The sequence below is a fragment of the Varroa destructor genome, unplaced genomic scaffold (assembly GCF_002443255.2).
Source record: "Varroa destructor unplaced genomic scaffold, Vdes_3.0 BEIS01000001.1, whole genome shotgun sequence".
Taxonomy (NCBI): Eukaryota; Metazoa; Arthropoda; class Arachnida; order Mesostigmata; family Varroidae; genus Varroa; species Varroa destructor.
This window is the reverse complement of record NW_019211454.1, coordinates 18,345,379-18,368,175: the sequence shown is the minus strand read 5'-3', so window position 1 is coordinate 18,368,175 and position 22,797 is coordinate 18,345,379. Positions and strand designations below refer to the sequence as shown.

The window sequence follows — 22,797 nt, the reverse complement described above, 5'->3', positions numbered from 1 at the left end:
GTTTATCATGGCGCCGGTGTCGAACCAGCGGCGAATAGCAAACAAGCCCGCCCCGTTAACGTGGGACGATGAAGGATGTCTGCCGCGATGAAACAACAATAACAACAATGGCAGCGGCAGCAGCGTCAATGGGCAAAGTAACAACAGCCGAAGCTTTGCGTTTCCTCTGTCGTTTCGCTAGATCTACTGATGTGTTCGGCGTTGTCGACTTGTTCTAGTGGTGACCAAAGAATCTGGTTTGTTCTTCCAGTCGGGATGGGTTTACACGATTAGTCAGGGTATGTTGGCAATCTGGGAATAGTTTTCTGCAATGAATGCTACGCAAGCAATGACTATAGTAATGGGTGTACTGTCACGCTTTGGTATGTCCGTTCGCTGATCATTCAATGCAACGAGTTCGACGAATATTAAAAGATTGAGTAAGATCCGGGTATCATTGACAGCTTATCTGGATCATGCTAAAGTGTCATGGTTTCCATTAATGTCAGTACCTGTATGCGCACAGTGTTTTACAACACACGGGACAACTAATAAAGCAATTTAATGTCTGATACAGCCAACTAAGCATAAAAGCACAGCAATATTTTTATTACTTGTTGGGCTCTAGCTTATTTAATATAAAAACAAAACAAACAACTATTTGAACTGCATCATCCTTTGAGTAATGTTCAGGTATCTGCGATGACAAGCCCGAATGCTTCATGCATTCTCTAAACGGCCCGATAGACAACAGGGTAGCCTGGCAACCTTAAGGCCAGTTACAGCAGAAGCTTCGGTCTTTGTCTATGACAAAACTTGCCCACATGCATATCCATCGAACGACGCTTCGGCGATACTGACCGACTAGGGCTACTTTCGCCCCGTGCAAGCGACGCGTCCCTCGGCGAGCGCAGCTCCAGAGTAGCGTTAGGGCAACGTTGAAGCGTCAATGCAGTCGGTGTGTTCAGCGCAAGCGACGTATCGTGAGATGACGCGGCTGTGACCGCCTCGGCGCACCGCTAATGGCATTGCTAGTTAGTGAGCAAGGGTACGTAGGCAACTACAGCAGCAGCAACAGCCATTACAAGCCAGAGGGTGGAGTTTCGCAGAGACTGAAAGGGACTCTGTAGCGCTCGGAAAGAAGGAGCCGGTGAACTCGCTGACGGAGGAGCAAGAGCAGGCGTCGCTGCCGCTGGCCGATAAAACTTGGCCGTTGTGACTACGCTTGCTGCTGGGTATAACGCACTAGTGTTGGGCACTAGCTTCTGTAGCTGGATGGCTAGCTAGAGCGTAAACGCTGTTAGCGCGTACCGAAGCCAGCGGAATCGTCTCGAATAGCTACGATAGTGAGTGGCGGACGTTTGCGTATCGACAAAGATTGCAAGCGTCAGGAATTGATGGCTGGTCTGCTTGAGATTCAGTCGGAAATTCGAGTGTGAATGAAGGCTTGGAAGCACCTGGCCTTTCGCGCGAACAAGTCTTGCTCAGGAAACGTATGTAAGATGCCGAAGCTGCGAATCGCGAATTGCGAGCCATCCTACCCCTTACCATCATTAGTTCCGAATGATTAAGGGTTCTGAAGTTTTTTTAGAATGGAACAAATAGATCGAGCATAAAATAGCGCACGATGAACGTAGTAACGCTCTCAATATGAATGCGAACGAATGTAAGGATTCTTTCGAGCTTTCATCGATTGATCAGCGCGGAACGCTGGCAATATGATGCAAGACCTTGTTTGATCGTAGCACGGACCTGAAAAAGTCCTCTCTAAATTTTAAAATTCAGACTGCGGAAAGCTTTGAACAAAGGAAAAGCTTTGAATGAGATTGCGCCCTATTGCCTTAAGATTCGTAGATCAATATGCGGACCGCTACACACTACGTTCCGAGATGGACACAGGATAAGCGGGTCTTCGTCTGCAATGCGTTTTCTGATGGCTGTTCTCTCGTTATTTATTCTTCTGGATTAAACCATTGGCCTGAGCGTATCCCCTCAACGCATTCGAAATGACAAAAAATCCTCTGATTTTGTGGTCCATTGTGAGTGTGTAAAAGAACGTGCAGCTCTAGCTAAAAGAAACACTTCTTGAGTGGTCTATGAATTAACAAATGACCCTACGAAGTTTCCATAATCTATACAGTATGTTCTTTCAATGACAACTCTTTAACGAAGATCGTTCTTCAAGTAAAATGTATGTTTCTGCTGAAGTGTACACAAAAGCTGGTCTGTATTAGCGGCATCGAGCATGTTCTGTGACCCTAGTTCAATTAGTCATGTTTGAATGAACCTTGTGCGTCTTCGCGATTTTCGCTTATTTGGGGATGTGAGACTGTTGATCGAAGTAGATGACTCGCTGTGATGCTCTATGGGTAGCGAGATTGTGACGATCTTTGCCGAAGATAAAAAGGAAAATATTTCGAGGTCCCTCTGACTTGGCAGTGAGGTTAGCTGGTTGATATCTCAATCCTAGTTCAATCGGCGACCTTGGCTGCCCGGCGGAACCCTCAGAATCGCCCTGTGTATTTGCGTCCTGATGGCAACAGCTGTATCGTTAACCACTGACATCCACTTAACAGGGAAGTAGTAGTTACCTATGATCACCTTTGCAAAGTGTTAGATAGTGGTGTAGAATCTCGATAGAACTGGGAAACGAAACATTTCTAATGGTTTTCTTAGCCCACCGTCGTTATCAGTAAAGTTTTGTTCCTTATTCTCCACTTTGAGAATAAATTTTTGTCTGGACATCAACAATGATTCTTTTCAGGAATACTCCTACGCAACTTTCAATTGTATACACAACTTTCCTTGAAGCACTCGACCACTCGACAGTTATTACACAGTACGATTAACTGTCAAACATAGTGATATCATAGGTTATTATTATTACTATTACCAATATTTTGGTTTAATTCTAATGGTCAGTGGGGTATTTTATGGGTTTGCGATTGTTTTAACAATCTAGTGACGTGTTTCGCTGCAATCACAGCGAAAAGCTTAAGCCAAAAAGAAAGTTGGAATACGATAAGTGAGAAACTTACATCTGGGTATAAACATGCCTCGGTGCGATCTGATAGTCTGTAATTCAAGTAGTTTTTGCTTTCCGAGTAGTACTTAATAATAGGTTCAAACGACTTGTTCCGTCGAGGGGTATTTGATGCAAAAAAGTGGTAACAAATTGAGGTGTGGCTATGCCCAGGTTCAAACCTAGATCACAATATGTTCCTAGGATTAGCAGACAAATAGGCTGTGCCTACTAATTTATCACGGGGACACGTACTGCAACCTATTACACCTTGAGCTCCCCGTCAAAAACTCAAGCAAATTCGTTTCCTTGATTGTCATCTATTAGATGATACCTGGAACGGTGGAACGATGCTCTGCTGTCCTGCCTATCTGTTAACTTAAGCAATTTTTGTAAGCATCAAGCTCTTATACACACACAAATATACAGACGTATAAATATAATGAAGTGTGTTTGCGTGCTTGGTCAGGTAAACAGATAATTGCATTGACTTCAATTGCAATTAATATTGTTGATGAAACGGCGTGCCGCACCGGCAGCGATTACATAAGCTTACCGCTTTGACTGCTTCCTCCGAGGAGTCGCAGTGCCCCTACGTGAGACTTCGCACCAACTACTACAGTGCGTGCTCATAGTTCCTCTTGTTATTAAGGCTGGCGTACTACAGACAGCCATCACTGATCTGACGATGTTGCATTCGCATCACTGGATGCCCCCTTATTGCTGTTACTCTTTATCAGATCGATTATTTTCCTGCCTTTATTAGCCTATACAGTGGACGGAGAATAACTTAATGATGGCTTGACTAGTTGAGCAAAAAACAACTGTGATACATAGTGCATTCACTAGAAAAATCGCTATGGAAAAATTGTCCCTGAGGGCTGAAAAACATACGACAGGAAAGCAATTCGGTTGCATGTGTTGTTCTCGATACTGCGGTACAGTACAACCAACCGTATAACCATATTTTGACATGAGTAATACTTACCATATGACTAACCTATCTCTACATCTACCATCTAACCTATATTATAACTAAAATGCCTCAACGTACGAACACAACCATTGCTCGTTAAATCATTTTAACTCTTTCTTTTAGGTCTTTAACGGAACTCTCTTGTTGTGAAAATTGTGTGACTTTTGAGCCGCAGCTAGTTCTTTTACAAATTCATATTTCCAGAATTTTTTCAGGTTTTTCTAAGCTTAGTGCAGTATTAGGCTTATCGTGCAGTTGTCCGTTGTGCTACCGACGGTTGCTTCTATCTATGCCTGGCAAATGTTGTCCTGCACGGGTTATCGTCAGTTTAGGAGCGTATCGAGGAAAAACTCAACAAAGTCAGCACCGGCGGTGGTTACGGCCAGCCTCCTATGGTAGCCAGCTATACGCTAACAGAAACAGTATAGCTCGATCCTCGGCACTATTACTACCAGAACAATAACTGCAACATTATATTTGTACAACTTTTACTGCGGTGACAGTTTATTACGTAAGCAGTCTCCGCTGGTGATCGGTGACGACTGCTATGCGTGACGAAGCATTATGCAATAAAACTTGTTTCTTATTCGCACACATACATACAAATACTGGATTGTTATCTGGACTTAAAATGGGACCACAAATGCAAATAGAAGACCTCGAAACAGTGAAAGGGAAGCAGGCCCTGCCGAGAGGGTGGCTCTGACGTCATAAGCAGCAGTAGAAGTTACCACAGTGGCGGCGCCAGCTTCAGTAGCAGCCCTAGCCGCAGATTCAGGTACGTGCACACGGTTACGGCAGCAGACACGACGTAAAAGGATATTTATGTGATGTAAACATCGGGGAATTTGAGTCTGCTAACGCGGCTGTTGCTAGCGCTGTTGACTTTGTCTGCGCCCATGTTGGAAACCGTACGCGTTCATCGTCGGCGTCGTTCACGTTTTATGACGATTGTGTCCGAGTGAGCGATTGAAGATGCCCCTGTGATGGCTGATGATGCCCTTGTCACGGTCACTAGCACGTAAACTAGTCTTCAAATTAATTTTTCCGCTACACTGTCATAAATTAATGCCATTAAAATGAGTGCAAAAAACGTTCATACACAAGATCTGTACTACCCTTTTCCTTGGTACCAACCAAAATTCTCTGTCCGTAAACACTACGCCGTGCAATTTCCGAGAGCTAACTTCACTTCTCTGAAGTATCGTTCTTAAGGCCACGGTGGCGATGCAGTTACTAGTCGATGCATCCGCCTTAAAAGAGCTTTGCTTCGTTGTACGCTAAAGCCAGCAAGGCGAACTACCGATGATGACTACTAAAGAAATCGGTAGTGACCTTATCATTCCAATTTTCTAATATCCAAAAACTTCGCTTTCTGACGATGCCTACTGATCTACCAGTAATGTTTCGACCGGGGATGCTTTGCCGCAGAAAATTTGCCAAGCAATATTCGCCCTTCCTGCATATAGCCGGAATAACGATGCCAGCATACGAGAATTCACCATGTACATGGTCGTTATGTTATTTGTAGGAAGTTCATAGGTTGATTCGTCACCATCGCGATTCGAAAGCTAGTACATTTACAATGCGAATGTGTGTGAAACAAAACGGCTATTAAGCCCAACAAAAGCTTAGTAAGGCCATGGGGGGTATGGGGTTGAAGATAAAGCCCTTGTTGTCATGTGGGATGCCTGGAAAGTGTCTCCTTAACGAAACTGAGACATAACAGCATATATAGTAAAAATAATAGTATTCATCATTTGAACAGACAATAAATGTACAATTTCATGGTTAGGACTAACTAAAAAAAAGACGAGACAAACGAATAAAGGTTCCATACTTATTATGCATGCTCAGCTCAATGAGTCCAGATTGCGCTGTTGGCTGTCCGCTAAGCAAAGCAATTTTCAGACAAACTATAATGGAAAAGTATAGACAGTAATTTATTGCCTATGCTAATTTTTGAAGCAATTGGCAATTCTACCACGTTTAGTTTTACCTAACTTCTAACGCCGACGATATATGTCCTTGAAATGCTTTCTACTGCCAGTAAGTTACTTGTCAAGAACAGAGGTAAATATTTGCCTCGACGCCGACTAGCTCTTTCAATCAATTTTAGGCTTCAGCGATTCTGGTACGAACTAATTACATCAATATTAATAGACTGCTTTCAGGTCATGAAAATGCAGGCAAATTCCGCGTTGTCGATTGGGATCGGCTAATCTCTGATATTCTGTTTATTAGTGTGATATTCCATAAGTTTTTTACGAAAATGTTCTTCCTTATTGATTCGGTATTTTCAGCTTTTACGGCAGTCCTCAATAATCTGTGAGAGGGCCAAATGGTTTCTACTATTCGAATGATCTTCATCACTATATAGGTGCTTTCCGTGGCTAATTTTGTCTTAGCGCACCCACATGCACACACAAACATATATATGATATGTCCGTCATATGCTCAATATATATACGAAGGACGTATCGGCCATATAGAGACACATAAAGAACTGCATGCCATTGTTGGAATTTTAATGGATCACAAGTCCATCCTCAAGTAGAGGACGGCTATAAAACGGCGTAAATGGTACTGTTTAAATATACCGCTAAATTATTTGGTCACTGCTTTTGAAATCGTCAACTCAAACCATGCGACTGCAGTTCCTTTCTAAGCGGCGAGACATTTTCGGCGACCTTTCATCGCATTATAATGTCGCTACGTCGTTGTATTGGTCGTAATCTGCCTTGTTAAGTCGGGATTAAGTCGGGGTAAGACGTTGTTTTTGCGCCAGTTTTTTACCTGTCGATTTTGCTATAACCTTGATAATAGGTTAGATTGGTGGTTAAAGCCTAGGCAAGCTGATCGTAGCTAGTCTGTCCAGTGTTTCATGCCACTCCTATTTATCGAACCGTATCTTTGCTGCGGTAGGCAGTAAAATGGACGCCAATTAATCCCTACCAAATCCCTTGACCACTCTACCGTTGGTTTCCTTCTGTAGGTCAGTGGCGACCTTTCAGTGTGTTTCTCTTAGCCTAGCATCTGCTGCTAGTGTCAGTGCCTTAATTTACGACTGGCATTTCCTATGCTAGGCACCACAGTAAGAATAACGTGTATTTATTACAACACAAACTCATCGTGAACGCCGTTCGCGTTAGTGCCTATTTACGATTGTGACATTGACATGACACTCTCTAATAGGCATAGATTGGCTTGTTTTCGTTGTTTGCAAAGACGGTAATATTATTATTGTTATTATCGAAGTGACTATACATAGCACTTTCATCTAAAACTAAATAAGTTTCAGTTCGTTTCGGGTGGAAAAATAGACGGTCTGGTTTCAAAGCCAACTGATTTTAGATGATTATGGTATATCAACATATCACTTCCGCATGTAAGTTCGTTTGTACAAGAAAATTTCCTTTAAGTACTGTAACTATGTTAATGTGAGCAACTTATCATTTAAAAATCTATCATGTTTTCCCTTGAAACACTCGTATTCGACACTAAAAAGCTCAATGCGTCTCTGCAGTCTTTAAGCGTTTACACATGCATATACATATACATATACATTTTAACCTTTCTCTCAATGGGAATAGATTTATTAGCACAGTAATGGGACGTTTTACGTGGGTCCCACTTGAAACGTATTTCAAAATGCATTATTAAAATATGTATTATTAGAAGTCCCGCGATGTCCATAAAGGTATAGATGGCCTCATCCAGACTATCATTTTCTCTCATATAGCTTTCTTGCTTAGGCCGTATGTAATATCTCAGCCTTCGAGACTGTTATAATGAAGTCTGATTATGCAGCCAATGAACAACATCCAAGCTAACAAATGATTCCATTTAGAGCCTTCCTAGTTGAAGCTGCTTTCGGACTAGGTGCTGATATATTGCCAGGCGACTATTTCATAAGAATCAGATCTCTGTAGTCGAAAAGTGAATTTACATAGGGGCAAAAAGCAAGCGTTACCACAGTGATAAGTCGTTCCGCGCAATCGGAAAGCTACGCGCGAGCTAACTATTATTATCTAATGCTAACATAGCGAAATGGTCCACTTCATACAACAGATAAATTTTCTTACATCAAAAATATAAAATTGTAGAGCTGAATCCTATTCTGTTGCCTAGCTTGACTAACAAAACTTCGACAAAAAAAAAACCGACAAATCAAATGCTACATAACAAATAGATTTTTCTGTTGAGAGGGGCTCCCATCTGAATGACTATTTATGAGCGCTCGCGAGCAACGTTGAAGATGATATAAGATACAATGTCCGTGTAACGGGACGGCTTGCGCGACAAACGAAACACAAGCTGGCAACACCTATTCATGGCTAGGCTGCCTTAGAACTTCGCCAGGTAACACGCATGTTCTCGTTATATCAGCGGCGTTCGTTGGTTTAAAATCGGACCCCGTCATGGAGTTGATCTACACGAAGAGAAATGAACGTGAAACAGGATCAATGATGAGAAAGGATAGCTTTGGTGTGGGGAAAACCGAAAAGTGTTGAAGCGTCTCTAGGGCTGAAATGAATGCGCTTAATGTTGGTGAGGGTAGGTGTTGCTGAAGAAATATTTAACGAAGATCATTATCGATTGGTCAGTACTGTTAGACATACACATTAGAAACGAACACAAACTATTGTTGTATTGAACTGATCATCAACGAATCTAGGCGCCCTCTATACTACAATGCAGTTATCTTTCGTTGTGTTACTCATATGATTAGCAACTATTGTAACGGAAAAACACGACTATCTTCCATTTATGGATTCTTTTGAACATATGCCACACAAGTGACATGATTACCCCCCACCCCCACCCCAAACCGCTGAACAAGCACGGAATGGCCAACAGTTCGAGTCTAACATTATTAATCGTTTTGGCCTCGTTTTCATAATAATTCATGCGCTGATATGTATAGATAGTGCAGCTGCCCGTAGTCTTGGCAGTAAGTGCAGTTTCGCGTTTTCGCAGGAATCCCTTGACCGATTCATGCATTTTAAGTTAGTTATCATTAAGATTCTGCTTTTTCCGCATTTTTTCTTTCAGTTACTTCGGTTGTGTTACTTCTCCTGGCTATTATCGCTGTTCTTACTTAGCGTTTTGTATCGCATTATATAATAGTTGTCGATGCTAAAAGTCTGTTGGTACGACGACATTTGGTCTGGGGTCTGCTTGCTTGATTTATTGCGATAATCGCTCTTTGAACATGGTTGTCTCTATGTTGTTGTTCTACTTGAATTGGCAAAAAGCGGTAGCCATTCAAGTGGAGAAATAGTGAGGTTCCCGCAAACCCGTCCGTTTCGGGATGCCACCCTTTGTTTTACGTGGCAGCATCGAGACGAGAGGTATTAGTTCTCAAGGTGGAGATCGTGACTGCGACTTCAAAGGAAACGTTACAATTAATATGCTTGTAAGGCCTACTTGTTTTTTCGTGAGTGCGCGTGTCTTATTCGTGATCACAATGGTTTATTGCCCATGTCGAAGCCCCAGCCCCTCTAACGCGGGCATTGCGTTTGGCGATAATAAAGCGTGAAAAGACAAAAAGCAATCGGTAGCGTAGACGAAGGAAATAGACTGGCAACGTAACTCACGTAATGTTCGAGTTAATGAATCTCATTAGATAATAACAGCCGGGTGCCGGGGCTAATGTTGAGCTTAGAAGTCCTGAGATATTGGGAAACAGTTGAGTAATAAATCGTTGTTTTCTACCTAAGTTAAATAGTAAATGAGCATTGCTTTAGGCTAGTACACTATCACGGGAACATATCGTATAGGATGGAACGTGGATTGTTATTGTCGAAAAATAGCAAAATGGTATCATAAACTGCGAAGCGTCACGCGTAATTAAATTTTACATAAGGAAAACTGCTACCAAGAAAAGGGCATAGATTAATATTTCGAGTCTTATACTTGGTACTGCTGTTAAGCATTGTTTGAGACGCCTAGGCATTGAATAAACTATCTGCACCTCGAAGACCTCCTCACTAGATATTATTAAGTTTGGTAGGCAGCCAGGTGACCGCTGTCCCTTCACAAAGATATCGAGAAATGAACAAAGGATGTCAGCCTTTCTCGCGATGCTGCAACCTGAACAACAGCGACTCCGCTGCAGCTGCTTTTAGATGAATTGAAATTTTAGGTTCACCTTGATCGTACTGCGGTTTGCCTAAAAAGTGTCTCCAAGCCATGACGGGAATGGCTTGCGCCGAGCGGTCAAAGTGGAATAACACTTTGATAGTTCGAGTTTGCGGTGGCATGGAGAAGGCGGTAGGCTCAGGGATTTACAACTAGAAGGCCTCCGATTCTGATTTGGTTGGGCACATGCAAATTAATGCGTTCTTATACTGCAGTTTTTCGAATAAAGAAAAAAAAGTGTTCTTTCGACTAATGAATTCGAAAAAGACCTTTATATTCTAGTAGATTTCTATTAGTTTCCGTTTTGTCGTAAATGCGTAATGTACTAATATGAATTCGGCATTCGTTGTGCTAGACGGTGATTCCGGGTTGATGTGTCTTATTTGTTTCGTCTTTCACATTATACTGCTGTATGCATAATCATTCGTATAAATACCGATCGTATTCCAGGCGCGCTGTTACTCGGCGTCTTGCTATATTCATGGCAGTTTCCGCACTTCAATGCGCTGTCGTGGAACCTACGACCGGATTACTCGAGAGCGGGATATCGCATGATGTCGGTTACAGATCCTGATCTTTGTCGAAGAGTTGCCCTTCGACATTCAGTAGCTATAACAGGTAATAGAGCTTTGACGATCTTCTCCTACAAACTAAAATCTATTTCTTTAATAAACATCCTCTAATAGAAATTCTTTCGTTCGTATGTTTATAATGAGGTAATTATACAGTACGCACATATCAAAATAGCACCACGATTTCGCTTCAGGTCACAGTGTCGATTCTTTACTTTGAGAAAACAGAGTGTTTATAATTGTAATATTAATAACCAGTTCATTGTCTCTAATGTCGCTTGTTCGCTTTACTCGCTTTGCGCAGCTATTTGTCTGGCGTCTCCGCTCACGGATGTGGTGACGTGGACATTTACGGCAACTACTTTGCCCCTTAACCTGTACCTTGTATGGTGCTCGTACAAGTTCTACGAGAAGGCCGACAGCCAAAGTTCGCGGAAGCTTTTTCGACTCAGTCTAGCACATCTTCCCGCCCTTGTTTTTTTTATGATCTTAAGCAAAAAACACACAGAAACTGAAGCAACGACCGATAAAAAATCACTCAATCTGCCCTTGGCGGCGGCCATTTTATGAAAATCACGATCCAGAGTACCTATATCTTAAATCTTAGTTAAGTAAGGTTATAAGTTTAATGTTTCCTACGATGGATAATTCGCCGCCAGCGGAAAAGTTCTTTTGAAGAACGAACCTTCAAATGGAACAACTTTAAAGCTTTTTCACCGGTTACTTCTTATTGGTCTGAGTCTGATGTTCAGCCCAGCAACAATCAAGCAAGTAGTGCATTGGACCCCAACGTCAAATGCCCTCTACAAATGATCTGTTTGGACGCTAGACCAATGTACAACCAACCAAATCACTTATGGAAGACAATTAGAGTTCGGCCGATTTGATGATGACCTGGGCGAGATGCACGAAGCGGCTCCAGCGTTGTTACTACAGATACGCTTAAATCGATTTAATGTACGCTTTAACATCTATTACACACAAAAAAGATAAATGAATAACATTTCTTCTGTACGAGTAAAAGTAAAGAAAGTCCGAATAGCGTTAGACCGGAATTTGGAAACCTTTTGATGAGCCCCATGCAAGTTGACGAACACCAACTATCTTTAACGCCACTGTGGCACTGACTGTAAGAGCCTGTCAATATTACTATATTTAAACGCGGCAATTCGTCAAGAAACATATTTCACGGTTTTACGGGCATACGAAAACCAATTTTACGACGACTTTTGTAAGAAAGTTTGCCTAAGCAGAACTTTTTCATGATAACCTTTTTCCTGTCTTACGTTTCATTCAAGGCAAGGCGTTTGTCTTTATTTGTTTGCAGTGAGTAATGGTGAGCAGTCTGTATCTTTTGTTCTGTTATGTTCCGGCCATTGTCAAGCTTCTAATGAAGCTAGTGTGATATACGAAGAAATATGAAGATCTTGTTGGTATTTACCAATAATGGATCACAGCGTTCAGTAAATAACTGGGCTTATTTAGCACTCTACCCAGGTAATTTTCGGTTAAGATAAACATGACATAGTGTCATCAATGCTGGCTTTTATAGGTTGTTAAAATATACACATATATAATAAATATAAATTAATCTTGTACTGTGTCTGCTGATTTCATGGCTTGTAAATAAACTCAGCAAATGCCTTATATCGTAGATAGTTACAACAATAAAGTGTCGCATACAGCTGCGAAAAATGCTATGTGTGAGTCGTTCGCCAAACGCCTTTGCAGCAATTAGAAGAGTTCGTATCGCGAAGTAAGTTACAATTCATTAACGAGATACTGAATTGTAGAAATAAGCGACTGCTTATTTGAGTGACCAAAATAAGTATCAATATTGTCGGCGGAGAATTAATCTGACCTTTTTTTTAAAAACATATAACAAGGTACAACACCATTTAGTAACAACATGTTTTCAGAAATTATTATATAATACAAAAAATAAGTGTTATATGACGAAGGCTAGAAATATCTCGATGCCACTATCTAAGCCTGTTGTAAATGATCAGTTTATATCACTGAGCTAAATATACATGTATGCATATACATTACAGAAGCTCTTTTAGATCGTAGATATGTCATTCGCACTTTACCTTTGATATACTCGTCATTGGCCGTAGTCATGTCAACTATTTCATTAATTTTCAATACTACGGATCGACTATCCCATTTTAGATAGCGAATATAGTATGTTTCATTATTGGGTTATTCATAATAATAGAATCACAATTATCATTCATGATCGCTGTCATTATATATGCACGCTTTGTGACCTCCTGAATAAACTGCAACCAAGGAGCTTAAACAATTAAATCTCTTATTTTAATTTTAGATTTAGCTCGATCTTATAAACGTAACGAAGTGTGGACAAGTACCCTACCATCGTTTCTCAACTGTTCATGAGATATTGCAGGATGTACGTATGCATGTATTATAACGTTTGTTTACATATCTCTATTGAACTACTACATTTTCCTACTGAACTTTGGGACACATAGCGGTCTGGGTTTATAATTTTGCACAGATATGTACCTTTTCGTGTTAGCAGAGTTTAGCCACCTAAGGAAATGCTTAGCAGTAGCGCCAGATATAAAACTCGGATTTTTTTTTGCCCTCTCAACTGTGTGTTACTGTCGTTGGCGTGATAGCTTGGGCGGCTAAACGCCTGCCTGGAAAAAATAGCGGTCACTAATTGCAAGTGTGTATAATTATATGGTAAGTGGGATTACTGGAACTACCTAATACTGCAGGCTTCTCACAGTCGGATCGCCCGAGTCTAAGTCTTTCGTGAACAAGAATACGTTCATTCGTTTCAGCTCCTCTTCGAATAGAACAGAGCCGGTGGTCCCGTGATAGATTTAAACGAGAATGAAAAAACTTGTGTTTATTCAGGATCACTAAACATTTCGAAGTGTACATTTTAACTAGTGTTCGTCAAATATAGACCTTTAACTTTTACGCAATAATCTCAGTTTAGTCAAGTGAGGGTGAGTATACATAATGAAGTATGCAATAATTCTTATTATGAGGATTTATGGACCGCTTACGCCGTGCTCATAGCGCAGGTGTCGAAAAATGAAACGCAAATTTGTATGCTTGGTTCAGCCGATTTTTTTCATTTGCGTACAACACTTCTCCGTTCTGTTATATTTGTGATATCTGTTGATCTTGACAGTGCGTATATTTTCATTAGGAAAGAGTTTCGTACAACAAGGGCTTAAAAGGCGTTTGTTACTTATGCGACACCACGCAATGCGAAGCTCTGAAGTCATCGTTATAAAGTACTACATCAGTGAAGTCCGAAGAATGTCCGACAAATAGAACACCATTTTGTTGCGCAAGAAAGGCCACTACAATCAAAATGCCATAATTTGGTCTGATTCATTAATCTTACTGTTAGCAAAAAATATTAAAAGGCAATAGTAATAATAAAAATAAGGGATAAAGGAAAAGTACGGTTTTATTTTTAAGGTTAAGAGCTATAGGTCTATAAAGAAATCCCCAGATGAGTAAAAAGAGATGATTTCGTATAATTGCTGACAAAAAATAAGTAAAAATGCGAAGCAAAAAACAGTAATTTAAACAATTTCGACCTGCTGGTCGTCGTTAATTAGGCAGTGGATCTTGGTCTCCATGATGAGGCACCAGTAACGCCTACCATTCTTAGAGATATCAAATGATTAAACGGTCTGAGTTAGGAATTGGGCACGGACACACTGTTTGTTTTGAGCTGAAAGCCAACCGTCTGAAGCAATACTCAACGGCATTAGAACCGGAGATGAAATTCAGACCATTTCTTTAGAAAGTGGATATTTACATCCTGGTAGACAGTGAAATTATTAGGTATGTTTAGAGCGCCCGTTCAAATGAGATTGTGTAGTGCTGTTTTCTTTTACAAGTTGTACTAATACTGTCTAAATTGCATGCGGAAAAAAGAAAACGTTTGTGCTAGAGAAGTTCTATATATCTAGCACTTTTTTAAATAACATTGATAAAAAAAGCTATTACTTTTGTTTATTGTTGAATAGTAGAGTCCATTACCGTAAACGATGAATTCTTCTAAGTACATATATCTAATTTAAACAATGACACATTTATGGTTCAAACACATAATACTATGCACAGTACGAATATATATATTGATATATTCGTGCGGAAATATACCTTTCAAAACAAAAGAGAAACTAATATATCTATTTTTAAAGCCACATCCTGCGTTGTGTTTCTTTCCCTTTATTTTGCGGTTACACACACAAATGCATTACGGTTTTAAAAAATTAATGTAAATGAATACTATTTTTAAAAGCTTCAAATCAAACGTTTTTTTTCCATAGGCTTATGGGACTTATTTGGTCACCCTGCATAAACCAATTGCTAAATAAATTTTCAGATAGAGACTTGCTTAAACGACTGTTCAATGCATAGAGTTGATGTTTTCCGCAGCTTCCCGACGGTGATCTGATGGAAGGCCGGTTAGTGATCCCCTTGTGGCACAATCGTCAGGTGCACACCGATCTCGAACGTATGACAAAGCCGGGTAACATCTGTAAAAGGACTCCGTACAATTGCGCCAACTACGTCGATGTCGGAGGACACGGCGCTCTCATTACGCCATCGCTCGCTATCAACCCATCCAGGCAGTATAGACATACGTTGGCAGCTACCGGGCCGTTGAACGTATTAGACGTTGCTTCAACAGAGTCGACTTCTAGACATTTAGCGTTTGCAGTTTATGAACCTGGAATCGAACTAAGCAGTGGCAGAATCCTCTACGGAGGACCCATGGCAGGGCTATATTCCCATCGAGTCGATGCAGGAAAGCCAAGCGATAGGATGCCAGAGAAACTGAGCCAACATGAGCATCCCCTCGCTGTGAAGGTTCAAAATTTTAACCCGGACTTGGTCACTGTATCTGTGCTGTCTGCTGACAGTGTGAGCGTCTTACGTGGTGATGAGGTGGTGGCAACGATGAATGTACCGAAGATTGATGCGTTTACATCCAGCCCATATATCGAGGGTGAACTAGCTGCTACTAGTCGAGGGGCCGTGCATATTGTCGATGGTGAGGTCACCTACCAGATCGCCCAACAGGGATCACAGGAATCACCAGGAAAAACAACGGGTATCAGGGATATTCAGGACATCTCGTTCTGGACGCATCCACGGCACCTTGCACTTGTTTCCTTCGGGTCTCTTTCTCACATGGACATACGGACCAACGCGTCTCCCACGAAATTGGTCGAGCCCGCCACTTGTCCTTACTTGCTGCCCAAAGAACTGCTTCTTTCGGCGCAGTTAAACCCACGCAATGTGAACCAGATGTTCTTGCTTGCCAGCGATACTCTATCAGTGTGGGATGTTCGTTATTCGATGCAGCCAATGGCTGTATTTAATCATTATGTGCCACGATCAAAGACGTTGTTCGGAATTCAGGTACTGACAACTGTCGATGGCAACTTTTTAGCTATGGTGCGTTCATCCGAACGCAGCACGATATTCGATCTCGATCCAACATATCCTGCCCCCAATATCGGAACGCGCGGATTGCAACTTCAGTTTGGATATCCAATGGATCTAGCTTACTTCTATAAAGACCAATATGGTGAAGATGTACCCACGACCGTGTTACAAAGACTGCAACAGCCGTGCGCTGGTTCCTGTATAATTCCCTATAAGAAGAGTGTTGGAACCGATAAGACTGGCGTCTTCTTCAATTTGATATCGATTACCACCTCGGGTGACTGGTTTCAACAACGAATTCAACGACTACTGGAGCCCGAAGGCGAACATGCTCCAGATGCCACCTATAAGGAAGTAACTTTTACTTACGGCTTAGATGGGCCTACTCTGGACGATAATCATTTAGAACAGGTTCGATCTGCGATTGCGTTTTTGGAGACGAAGGAACCTTCACCAAAATGGGTGTATAACGGACCTAGTCGTACCCTTTCGTTGACCGCACAGTCCGGACGACTATGTTTAATTTGTGGCTCTACCGTATTGGTCTCTGAGGTTACCTTGGTAGCCCACGTGGACGTGTGTGAAAAATGTGAGAATGTGGCCCCATCATTAGGTGTTGTCTGGTCGTGCTCGGGTCTGCTTCGACATCCTGTGGAACTGACACCCGAGGAAAATGCGACATATAAGAAGTTGCTTGGTCCCAACAGCGGATTTGCGGTTTCGGACGAGATTCGAGCTGTATGGGGCGACGTCGAGTGGCGAGTGAGAACTGAAGATGAAAGCGATGCTGGGCCACATGAAGATCGGGGCAACGAGGGACAAAATGAAGAAATGGACCATTTTGATGACTACGATTGAAGAGACATCGAAATTTAAATACAGTAGCGATTATTGAAATTGGACGTTGTAACTGTGTATATGTATATGTGATGCGTACAAATATATATTTAATGCAGTACTCAATACACCGATTCTGCTCTGTGATATTCATGCAGTGAAGGCGTAAGGGATAAAAAAAAAAAAAAAAAACTAGTAGACCCAGCAATAAACATTACTTGTTTTAGTAAAAAAAAAATATTTTCATGTACAATGGATTTCATCGCCAGACCTAAACGTCATCTTTCAGCAACCCTCTGATAAAAACATCCGTGTATCGTTGTAAGATTGAGAACAGAAAAGTTTTGCCGGTCTATCCAACACGTATTCAAATCTTTAGCGTCCGCCTAATCAATGAGTAAATAAACCATACACATTCATATTAAATTTTATTGCTGCCATATTTATCATTATATACAGTACGATGATTCAATATCAACACAAAACTTTGTCATGCCATAATTAGTAAAAAATTTCCAGTTACAAAAATCCGGCCCATGAGAGCGATGCCTTTTAGATACTTGCTGCAGTTGCCTTTAGTTGTCTTTAGCTAATGTCTTTTTTGTCCAAAATTTGTACGAGGTGCTCTGTTCGGAAGAATACAGAAACCTCCACGTGGCAACTTAAATTTTGGATTGATGCTATATATTTCACGGTATGCACCCAATTCAATGTATCCTTACAAATACCTGTTGTTTAGATATGGGCTTCTTATTTCCATTAACTAAGTAAACGAGCTCGGACAGCTCGCTAGAAATAGTAGGTTAATTTTCATACTATTCAAACTAATCATACCTTTATTTCTGTTTATATTCGTCGTTGCAGTGCAGACAGTTCTTGACTGCAAGTGCCAGCAGAATCAAACGTATTCCCCGTAGTGTTGAGACGCTGCGCCAAAACAAATATGAGTAATTATTCGTATTCAGCCCCTTGCACATGTTTGCTGTTGAACTCTCAACTTGTTGAAGAACTTCGTGCAGCGATTAACGGCAGTGAAAACGATATCGCAAAGCATGCGGCAGAACAGCCTGACTACTTGATGCAAATGAGAGGACTGATCGCGAAGGATCAACCTATACCGTTTAAACTCATTAAAACTTACTGGAAAAACCATAAGGGTATTGATAATGACAATAATAATCGGAATTCGTAATCTACAGGTATTTTTATATGGTTTAATAAAGGCATTTGTGCATTCACGTGAGCATAGAATTTCGATTAGCAGCGAAGTCATGGAGCTGAAAATGAACTGAATTGCAGAAGGGACTTCATTACTTCAGTGGACGTCGGGGTGCAGCTTGGTTTTACCGTCAATAGTCGTTCCTCCTCGGAGTGAGACTTTGGAAAAGCGATGTCAGGTGCTTCGAGCCCGCTTGAAACATAAGGAGTACGACTCCATGGTGGCTGGGATTGAAAGGATTTCTCAAAAAGGTGGCAATTCGGAGTGAGTATCATTATATGTACGGTAGTTATTCATTTATATGTAGCTTCTTATAACAGATAATTCTTTTTTGTTTTTTTTTTCGGGTAAAATAAAGCCCATCTCCAGTGTATTATTAATTTATGGGCCCATTGAAGGTTTTTAATTCATTTAATATTGAATACTAGGTTGGAGATAATGATTATTAGTCTTTTTTAAACCCGATTTCGCTTCACATTGTTAATACTCGAATGGGTATACTTTACTCTGTAATTTTGGAAATATGCAATTAATCTAGGTCTTTCTGAATCCACTGAATCCAAGCTTGTAAAAATGATTGAAGATATTTTTGTTCATGTTGTGTTTTAACCGATGTTCTCCTCAGTGACGGCCCGGAGGGATGGCGTCAACTGCGGCGTCAGTATATTGCCATGATCAACACGCTTGTCACTATCGGAGGAACTTTTGTCTTTTTCTATAAGGCAGTTGAATACTCTTTGCCAGAGCCGAACATTCCTGCCCAGGTAAATCTTGTAAAACACAAAAACAATCCTACGATGACACGAACATGTCTTAACGTACTAGTCGTAGTATTTGTTTTTTCGTTAATGGTTAATTCAATACACTTCAATATGTAATGTGACATTCTTACTAAGTCCAACGACTGGCCGTATTCTCAGAAATCTTCCATGTCGAATCACTTCTCTACTAAATCATGACGAATCGTACAATGTCCGTCTAATCAGAAATATTGTCTTAGAAGAAGTGTTAAACAAGTTTATACTGACTGTACATCCGACCTGGTACCTCACTTCTTCCAACGTTTCTGCAGTATATCTTCTACAGTAATATAACATGGCTGTTTTTACACTTACAGGTGCTAGTGGCGATCCTAGCGAGTCTCGTCGTCGCGGTATCCGAACTCTATTTCCTTCTTAGAAGTATTTAAATTCATAACGAATGCGCCCGCCACAATAATAGGCGCAAAATTTATCTGCTACTTGTCTTGGCGGCGTTGACAGCTTGCAGAACGTTTCGACTGTGCACACTTTGCTTTAAGTTAGCCACCATCTTGCGATGTAAAGTCGACGGGTAAATCAGACGCAAGTCCTAGCTGTTTATAACCGATAATAATAATAAATAACAATAACTGTTAATAAATAAGAAATAGTCATCTGGTCAAATAAACCTTCAAGTAACAACTAAACCCTAGCTTAGTTTCTATATATGGTCTGTCACGTACGTGTAAACGCCTGTAAACGATTTGTGCAAACGAAAAGCAAAGCTTCTTTAATAGCCCATATAACAGCTAAACATGAATGACTCTGTGGGTCTGTCGTCTGTTGAGTTGCCCTGCGAAGGACGAACGAAGAACCTACCAAAGTCGGCAAAAGTATCTAATATAGTTTCTTGTACAAACTGCTTTGAGCGGGATAAATAGTAAAGACCAAAAAAATGGTTATTTATTATTTTACGTGACGTGCGTTCGTGATATGTGGTGGTATTGCGGGTTGTTAAGGAGTAAATAAGAAGTAGCTAGTAACGTCATTGATATATTCACGTAGAGTTGATGATTATTAATATCCTGTACAGATTCATAGGTCGTAGGTAAAATGTACTCACGAAAAATAAGCACACATGATAATACAATAAATGACACATTCCGTTTTTGTCCCTATTATTGCATCAATTAGGTGGCCCGCTGTAGAGGTTGATTACTAATGTAGATGAGGCTGGGTTTAAGCTAAAAGCTAATTCATTGAAAACCTAGGTAAAAATACAACACTAAAGGAATGAAGTTTTTTGCGATGCTCGGTGAATGGTTAGTAGTAAACTGATCTTTTCAAATGTTCTTTCCAGATGATGAGAGAATTTTATTGCCGTACTCTTTACTAATTTTTTACCCGTCAGGGCTGTCCGGCAATGGCTATTTTCCGTTGTCGTTTGCGCTTATTGAATTACTTCGAAACATAGAGGGGGTAATTTAACAAAGCACCGCTAGGCCTTTCTTGCCGCATAATCGGTATAAAACCCTTGAATCCGTCGTGGTATTTTGCATTTGACCTTCTTTTTCTTTTGCATGATGTCACCGAAAAAAGCCATAGCAGTAATCATAACTTTTTTTGGCTTTGTCATGCATTCTACGAATTTTCCGATCGTCGTACATTGTAAAGGTCTTTAAAGTGTCAGAAGTTCTAACATTTCATCTAACGCTATGTATTATGTATGTAGTAGAAAGTAGTACTCTCCGCCCTGTCTTTTACTACAAACACGCAAAGGACGTACGTAGTCGCCTGCGTTTTGCCAATCTTCGTTTCCTGAAGTTTTGAACCGAAACCATTTGATGTATCATCAAATTTGAATGTAAGCATGTCACCATTCGCGGCGACTTGCAGTTACAACCTTATAAGTTGGTTTACACGGCTTGTTTTTGCCACGGTTCGCCTATAGTCCTCCTTAGCTTTGCTGACCGTCGGTTAAGTTACCACGTTAAACGTTCGCTTGGTTACTGCTGAATGAAAAAACGTCTTCCTCGAAACCATATGGCTTACCCGTTACATACATGGAAACATCAACTGAGCGAGGCTTTATTCAGCGGATACTAAGCAGTTAATACTCCACTTATTTCGTTAAGCTTCTTCATTTTCTTGCTTCATATCGTATTTTACTGAAAAGACCTTTTACAAAACTGACTTTTTGTACAGCTTCTCGCTACTAGCACCGCGTCGAGGCAGATCAGCTCCGAACTCTAATATTTCAGGTTTGACGTTCGGTAGTGCCGCTAAACACTGTTTCAGACGGCTGTGTCCGAGCGCCAAGCATAGACGAGTGTGCGTTCATGCTTGGTTTCGAACATGAACCACCACGTGTCCCTAAATCTAGAAGGCAAACGTGTTACTACTACACTATCAGAAGGATTCAATTTTCAATTTGGTAAATTTCGAATGTTGTATCGCAAACGAAGCATAATCCGCTACGATATAGCCTTTCCTGTATTTTTCTCTAGAGAAGTCTTTATATGCCCATTGTGGGAGTATCAACACTAGCTTTCGGGTCTTGCAAAAATATTTTTAATACACCAATAGTTGTGAACATAATTAGTAACCAGTACTAGTTAGTTTATAGAACATTTCATGAAATAGGTGGGTGGCTTTCGTGGCCTAATGACTGAAGTCCAAAAAATGAAAATGAATAAGACGTCATGAAATCATGAAATGCTACTTAAAGACATTTGGTTTTCTCATCAGGCTGGTAATACTTTGCATGTCTTTTACATAAAAGCATATCACGCCTAAAGTGATGATCATCGTTTTGAACCGAACATTGCGATCAACCTTCTAACATTATTGCGACGTATTCTCGACAAAAATACGTTCCAATAAAAATCTGAGATTACTTTCGTTAAAACAGAGTGATCTAACTGACATTAACCGCAGACTCAGCAGTGCCGAGTGGAATGGTGGCCCCTACATTAGTTTTCTCTATGATTATCCTCAATCACCTACTTCTAATCGACGAATAGTCCTTGGAGTAAAAAGCCTAATGTCAATGCAAAAAACAAACAGAAAGTAGAGCTGAACAAAAAATATTGACAACTAATTATTAACTAGTGGCCTTTGGTGAGAGTGTCATGTGCAGAAGGTTCCAAAAAAGACGCAATTGCAACACTGGTGCCGGATCATTGAATATTTGAATAGTTTTTCAACAGAGAACGGGTGCTAGACAGGCACAATTCGTGTTATCCACGGCCACCGTTTCTAGCTGGATGTGAATTCTCTTTAGTTGTGACATTGTCGTGCGTTAGATAGTTATGATGAATCTGCATAAGAACAAAATTATTTCAAGAAGCGCTCATTATTGGCCGACTCCGTATAGATGGAGAGCAGTCACGGCTCAATGAACGGCCGTTATTAATTTCGTGCTACGGTATGAGTTGTTTCGCGCGGAGCCGCATGTGCTTCGTAAGAAATTCGGTATTCCATTAAAACAGTCAACAACAATGTATGTGCGAGTTCTGCGGGGCATTGGCCTTTGACAATTTCTAGTTAAACGCAGTACGATTATTATAACACTGTATGAGCGCGCGATCATTCCGGCGATGCTAAAACTGATGCGTACTTGCCGCGGAATACTTGACACCAACTTGGTTTATATCCCAGTCAATTATATACCGGTGTTAAAAGAACGCATTTAATGAGAACAGCAAACCTGTAAGAAACATTCAACAAAATCCTATTAAAAGAAAAAAATATCTTTGGTTGAGAATAATGTGAGCGAATATAGGGAACGGACTATAAAACTGGAACAGAAAATAGATTGGCAAAAAGATAACGAGTCATGATATATA

At 40.7% G+C, this 22,797-nt stretch overlaps 2 protein-coding genes across 7 annotated transcripts in view; both read left to right on the top strand.

The window, feature by feature from the left end:
* The window catches only part of LOC111255630 (protoheme IX farnesyltransferase, mitochondrial-like), a 39,549-nt gene extending 19,893 nt beyond the window's left edge, over positions 1-19,656 (top strand). For 2 of the 6 annotated variants that reach the window (XM_022817799.2, XM_022817789.2), the window contains exons 6-7: positions 10,572-10,739; positions 10,998-12,289. In XM_022817799.2, coding sequence (XP_022673534.1) covers positions 10,572-10,739; positions 10,998-11,263 — 434 coding nt within the window. In that variant the 3' untranslated portion in view covers positions 11,264-12,289. Of the gene's footprint in view, positions 1-4,192; positions 4,756-10,571; positions 10,740-10,997; positions 12,290-17,854; positions 17,943-18,289; positions 18,474-18,834; positions 18,974-19,326 lie in introns of those variants that run through there. The other 4 variants (XM_086978031.1, XM_086978038.1, XR_002670158.2 and 1 more) reach the window with 4 other exon arrangements.
* LOC111255617 (uncharacterized) lies at positions 13,496-17,421 on the top strand. Its single transcript, XM_022817769.2, has 2 exons — positions 13,496-13,680; positions 15,137-17,421. Exon 2 carries the CDS (start codon positions 15,155-15,157, stop codon positions 17,009-17,011), a length of 1,857 nt encoding a protein of 618 aa, XP_022673504.1. The 5' UTR covers positions 13,496-13,680; positions 15,137-15,154; the 3' UTR covers positions 17,012-17,421.
* Positions 19,657-22,797: the final 3,141 nt, after the last annotated feature.